This window comes from Opisthorchis viverrini (genome assembly GCF_000715545.1).
Source record: "Opisthorchis viverrini unplaced genomic scaffold opera_v5_53, whole genome shotgun sequence".
Classification (NCBI taxonomy): domain Eukaryota; kingdom Metazoa; phylum Platyhelminthes; class Trematoda; order Opisthorchiida; family Opisthorchiidae; genus Opisthorchis; species Opisthorchis viverrini.
In genome coordinates this window covers 1,488,229-1,494,784 of record NW_008751710.1, presented here as the reverse complement: position 1 = coordinate 1,494,784, position 6,556 = coordinate 1,488,229, and the positions used below count along the sequence as shown (strand labels likewise).

The 6,556-nt window shown below is 45.2% G+C and overlaps 2 protein-coding genes across 2 annotated transcripts in view; one reads left to right on the top strand and one right to left on the bottom strand.

Annotated features, from left to right (window-relative positions):
* Positions 1 to 211: 211 nt before the first annotated feature.
* The window catches only part of T265_03689 (hypothetical protein), a gene marked incomplete at both ends in the record, with an annotated part of 28,735 nt that continues 22,390 nt past the window's right edge, over positions 212 to 6,556 (bottom strand). Inside the window, 2 exon segments of the mRNA XM_009168231.1 lie at positions 212 to 355; positions 375 to 1,282. Of these exon segments, the coding sequence (XP_009166495.1) occupies positions 212 to 355; positions 375 to 1,282 (1,052 nt within the window).
* Positions 5,322 to 6,556, top strand: part of T265_03691 (hypothetical protein) — a gene marked incomplete at both ends in the record, with an annotated part of 7,971 nt that continues 6,736 nt past the window's right edge. Inside the window, 3 exons of the mRNA XM_009168233.1 lie at positions 5,322 to 5,406; positions 5,799 to 5,877; positions 6,282 to 6,546. Coding sequence (XP_009166497.1) covers positions 5,322 to 5,406; positions 5,799 to 5,877; positions 6,282 to 6,546 — 429 coding nt within the window. The remainder of the gene's footprint in view (positions 5,407 to 5,798; positions 5,878 to 6,281; positions 6,547 to 6,556) is intronic.

The following is a 6,556-nucleotide window of genomic DNA, read 5'->3' as shown; positions in this document are numbered from 1 at the left end:
ACTGCCGTACAACCATGATCTATTTGAAAGCCAAAAAAAGAATAAAGGTCGATGGGGAAGGGACTTGGTGCTAGCTTACTACAATCATTCAGAGTAGTCTACACCTACAGACACTCATCCAGGCAATCTGGATAAAAACTGACAACAAGAACGCCATTGACACCGGTTGTTGGCCACATCTTGTAGTGTTTCCAAGCAGGCGCAGTGCGGATCAAACGGTTCCCATCCTGGAACGCGAGTAGAACCGAGTAGCACCCAAACGTTTCGTAATCTCTTTCATACCCTTCTGCCAGGCCAAGGATTGGTCACCTATCTGCTTTCGGCACTCTGAGTTAGGCAAACTACCGTAACGCTCCTTAGTTGAAAATTCTTACCTCAAGATCAGGACTAATGCAAGCATGGTACGTGCAAGTGGTGTCCTCATTGTGGTGAACAAGAACAAAGGACAAGACATTACTCACCGAATCGTTTTGTAACCCTTTTTGACTTCCAACACTAGAGGAATAGGCATCGGCAGCCACGGAAGTCGAATTCTCATTTACTCCCGTCGAAGTCTTACTAGTCAACTCGTTTGCACAAGGAACCTGGTCAGCACTGGTTCCACGTTCCAATTCTGCACTCACGCGGTTCGCTTGATCCGACTCAGTCGAAAATTGATCTGCTGGATATGAGGGAAGTAAAGTTCCGTTGAGGAGTGGACCTCGATCCACTGCGGACCGCAGATCGGTGGTCGAACAAACCGGATTCGGAGGCGTGGGTATAAACTGATGTGGATGGAAATGCTGCGAAGCTGGGACTGGACCCAGAGTAGGAGTGTGTACAAACTGTGAGTGATAATGACTGACTGGCGGTGTGAGCTGTGGATGAGGATAGTTGTAAGCACACAAAGAAATCGGTCCGCCAACAGGCAGATGAGCTCCGCCAGGTGGAACGGATGATGAACTGTGAGACAAGTGCGGATGGTGGTGATGATGGGCCGGATGAGACCCCGGTGCTGGTGGCGGTATAGCTGCGTGTAAATGGTGTGTTGGATCCAACAGGACGCTCGACCCCTGAGCAACAATCCCGTTGGGTTGGTTGAGCGGGACTGTGGGAGTTGAGGCCGTAGCGCTAGACGGAGGTGGCGGCGGGGGTGGGGTTGGCCCAGGATACAGAGATAAGATGACGTGTTTGAGGATCCCTTCCTCATCAACGATTTGCTGCACCAAATGTCCTGCAGGCACTTGCATTGGCATGGGTATGGGGGGACCACTGTTGGAAACCATTCGGACTGTGGCCGGGCCTATGACGTTGGAAGCGGAAAAGACCATAGGAATTGACTGTTAGTGAAACGCTGTGACAACAGATTATATCCACTGCTATCACTGTGCTCAGTGTGTATCGCTTGAAGCACAGACACAATCCCGCTTGAGTTCTGCTCCTGATACAAAAGCCTCAACAGGTTGATCGAGTTTGAACGCGGATGGAGAACCGAAGGGAGGCCTCTTTCAATTAGCCAAAGAAAACTAAAGCGATCGTTTTCGAAAAAGTTTGGTGCCAAATTCATTTCCGCAAACCCAATCCGACTTCCGAACCCGCACAACTCAGCTAAAGTTGTGAACCGACCCGAAGCCGAATATTCCACTAGAATATTCCCTTAATCCATCTACCGTAGGTGTCATTCGTCCACATTAGCCAACAAGAACTTCTGATTGACCTTCAGCAATGATAGAAATCGGTTAGTTAAAGAATTACCTCACTGACTAGTTCCACGTCTGCTTAAAAACCGCATCAACCTGGTAGCTTGTCCGTTTAGTCAAAAAACGGAACGTCACTCAGCAACAAATCCACCGACCGAGTACCACTCCCTCCGAAAAATAACTATCAAACGAAAGCGATGTGACGGTTACGAACGGTGAATCATGTGTTTAGTAGTAATATTAATAAAAGTTCAACTGTAAGACCGTTTCGGTGTCTAACTGCCATGATACCCGAAGGAAGGAGGACTGGAATATTGGCAGGTTGCCCGAGCCTAGACAAGGGAAGTCGAGAGGCAGAAATCGGGTTCGAACCACGGACCTTCCGGTCGGTAAATTCGCGCCTCTTAAACACATTCGAACCAGCATGTATTTACATTTGAAGGTCTGTGATGCACAAACACAAACTCTCGGTGACAGGTTTAACTTCCGCTCGAGGGCAATAAAAGGGTCGATGCGGAATTATCATTACCATAAAAATCCCATAAACAGCTAAATGGTTACCAAATGAAACAGATAAAAAAGATTAAGTGGATGTATTATTACACACAAGGTTGACCTTCATACGGCGTAGAATAGGCCCCTTTGGGTAGTAAAATCAACAGGGAGAGAAGGGCTGAGGTACAAACAGCCAATCAGACGGATGAGCTGACTAACGTAATTGTCTGAGTGAAATCAGAACACAAGTAATCGCTTGACCGTACACTTCATCTCAACAAAATGCTGGAATTTTTCTAGTCTCCATAGTTACCAACTCCCTATGGTAGGACGACGGAAAACGGGCAAATACTGCGATTCATTTAAACACAGTAGATGTTTGGTCCAGAAAGCATATCTAGTCACCATACATCTAAAGAAATGAAAGAAACAGTATGTTTGATTAAATGGTTACCCAGGCTGTTGCTGGCTTGAAGGTTTAAACTCGTTAAGAAAGGAATAGGACAGGATCGATTAAAGGTTGTCATTGTACAGAGGAGGCTTGACTATATTACAAGAAAGCCATACAACAATCAGAAACCGGTAGGATGGCTTTCCCGGACCCTTCTCTACACATTTATTCATGCATCAGCCTTCTATCTTCTACCGTGGTTGAATCTTGCTCAACAATGCCAGAAAGAACTCCTCAACAGCAAAACTAGGATCAGCCGAACATGGCATTCTTCCAATACACACATGTCATGAAAACTGAAATGCTTCCAAGTTGTCCAAGTATAGTGTAACGGGCAGTGTAATGACAATTCTCGACAATACCTCGTATGCTTCAGCAACTCACTTCACTTCCGTCAGTTAGTTTTCCTCGACCATGCAGCTTCGAGTCTATGTTGCCTATGGCCAATCACATCCTTCGTGATCCCAGACCAATCAGGTGTCATCTTGTAAACCACACATCTCCTAGTCAGCCAGATCGGTTAGTTTAACAATCCAGTAATTACCGACAAATTCTTATTGAGTATAACTTTCTACCGTTCCAATCCTATACCGATTTAAGTTCAGTAGCTCTAGAGGACTAAATTCCTATGCCATAATTTCCAAGTTTTCCAACTGATAAATCACCGGATAAAGATGGATCATCTCTCAACCTCTGCCTACTTCCGGAATGAGTGTCTGTGATACGATTCATTCATTGCGAGAATAATAAACTCGCCTTCTTGGGAGGACGGACAACAATAGTTGTGTGGTTTGGTGAAAAATACATAAGAAAGTGCTCCTCCTCGCTTCAAACCGATTGAGAAGTCGGAAAGGTTTGAAGTAAGTGCGACCCAATCTTCCTTCAACAGAAACACGAAATTTAGCACAGAAATTCCACTGCTTTGAGCCTCATTCTATTGTTACAATCATGTCTCCGTCAAGCGGATGGATTAGGCACAAGTGACTGGTTCTCATTACGTGACCTTATTCGTGGCCGGAAATGAGGGCTGCCTTTCGCTCTGACTTCCATTCCCATGTGTAGCAGGACGTGCGGGAAGACCATAAAGCCAAGACAACCGGCATTCCAATGTAGGCTAGAAATGTCGCTGCCGTGTTAACACAGGCAAGTCGTTCACATTCGACAGTAAAACTCCCTTTTTCAGGACAGGTTGGGATCGACGCCAGAACGTGTGGGAAACTACTCTCGCTATTAGTCCAGAATGTAAATAATGACAAAGTACGTGTGCCTGAGAATTATTCACGCAACAACACTCCACCGAGAGCAAGTTTGAATTTTCAACACTATTACTGAGACGGTGCGATATTCAATGAACCACGGACTAAAAACAACGAGCTAGATCAATACGTAAAACAAAAAGAACAAGTGATCCGATTCAGCAAACCTGTGTAACGTGGGTTAGTTAGCTCAAAATCTGAACGATCGAACTTGCCCTTGTCAATCAAAAACATGAACCAACGTCTGAAGGTTTCGTTGAATGAGGACACGTTTAGGACGAGGTTCACTTTGAGTAGCAAATAGGAAAATATCCGTGGAACTTGCTTCCATCTGCATGCAAGTGAAGAACTGAACCAGTGTAGAACAGCAGGAAGGAGAATAACGAATAAAAGGAAGTCTCGTCTACGAAAAGCTGGGAACTCCCATACCTGGAAAGTCTGGATTGTGATGGTTCCTAGGGTGGGTTTGGGTATGATTCGTTTATCCACCAATTCACGAGCGCGGTTTACAGTGGGTCGGAAACCGCTGATATATTACGATATAAAGATGCTGAACTCTTTACCAACTAGAGTTCCAACATGGGACTTTCAACCACGGGTTTTGCAGGCGGCTATTCAACCACACGGTTTGAACTTCAATTAGAATTAGTATTTTTTTTACATTTTTCGGGGCTTACATGATATCAGACATCCGAGGTTTACAATATAGTGAAAGGAAACCATCCATAAAAGCTGTTCTCCTCTTGGTTCGTGCTTCACTTGAGAGACGAAAGTCCTACCAAACGTGAGTAATCGAAGAAAGCATCGAGCTCAGTACGACAATATTGTCGTCAAGTCAAGCGATGCCGTTTGCATATGGCTGGGGGGAAGAAAAACTTCGCGGAGTGGACGACTTTCTGACACGTAAAGTACGTAGCATAGCTGGTCTGACATGAGTGTTTTTTTGCTGATTGCAGATCCCGAAACTGATAAGCCAACGGTAAACTTACACCCAAATCATCTGTAAGTGTTGACAATGTTCAGCCGTAGCACCCTTTCGGTGCTCAGCTGCCATGACACTCGAAGGAAGCACAAGGCTGAGATGTTTTTTTGCTGATTGCAGATCCCGAAACTGATAAGCCAACGGTAAACTTACACCCAAATCATCTGTAAGTGTTGACAATGTTCAGCCGTAGCACCCTTTCGGTGCTCAGCTGCCATGACACTCGAAGGAAGCACGAAGGCTGAGATACTGCCAGGTTGCCCAGGCCTAGACAAGAGAAATCGGGATGCAGAGGTCGGGTTTGAACCATGGACCAAGTTCCATCGAAAATTAATGCCAGGTTTACGAGAATATTGTTTTTATCAACTGCAAGCTTGCAGTACAGACCTCAATCCGAGGGACAAAATGTTGGGGGTCTGGTAAGCCAAAACTTAATCGTTCCCTGCTCTGAGCTGGGAATGGAGAAGTGCCAGACATACTGGAACTTTAGCAAGCTGATTTGGAAACGTTTTGCTCTCCTACATCACATGACGCGCACTTTACGTTCTTGATTGCAAGTTTTTTCCGGTACATATTGACTGCGATTATGCCTATAACCCAAAAACTCAAACTCACTACATTCAAGCGACCAGGAGTGAACATAGAGAGAAAAACATGAGAGGTCATGTGAGACGAATAACTTCAGTACCCTGTAAAACCAGTGAAGTACTTGTGAAGCGACAGGACAACTAGGAGCTCAGTTAAACGATTTGATCCTGATCTCGAAGCAAGAGCGAAGGATCAGTACGATTTGAAGCATTTCAACCCACCACGTGATCCACCTACGCACTGGACGTATGCATCTGTATGCGTTTGCTCGGATCTCGGTTAACTTAAAACTACGTGTGGGTGCAGAACATACACTGAGGCCGGACCTCAGATTGATCGTTTGACAGACACACGTGAAAATAAACACGGACACACTGCGGAACTCCAAAAAAGACAAAGCATAAAGCGGTGGGGAAGTGAAGGCGGGTAAGTCCAAGGTACGAGCAGGCAGCAATGACATGGCGCACACGGACAGCGTAAACGACGTCCGTTGATATAAGCTGATTCGTCCACGGCATGTGTCTGGTCACGCAGGACGTAAACGAGAGAAGGGTGAGAAAACTCGGAGAATCCGATTGTCATGAAAATGAGTCGGGTTAAAAATAGGTAGATCAAAATCACTGCAACAGATCCAATTATAGAATCTGGCCAATTGGATCGGAGATATCACAGCGGATGGACGAAAACGCACACCAAATAGCCGACGATCAAGGCATAACAGGCTGGATTTATCAAGAAATACACTCATTTGCAAATCAGTTTGGTTTTCACCAGAGACTCAACTGAATCTCTCGTTTATGATGTTCTACAACTGAATTTACTGCACACAGGCCGTCTCATGTTTCAAGTGGTGCGATATTCGAGATATCGCAGTATATTTTCATAAAAGAAACTACTCACAAGGTTGCTGAAAACTCTTCGACAGCCCACGACCGGTTTCACCCTTCTTGGGGCTCATCAGATAGGCGTAGTCCCCGAGTTTCAGTCAACCTTATGTTCTACTTGAACCCAAATTGGACTGTTTTCGAGAAATACACTCATTTGCAAATAAATTTGGTTTACACGAGAGACTCAACTGAATCCCTCGTTTATGATGTATATATAT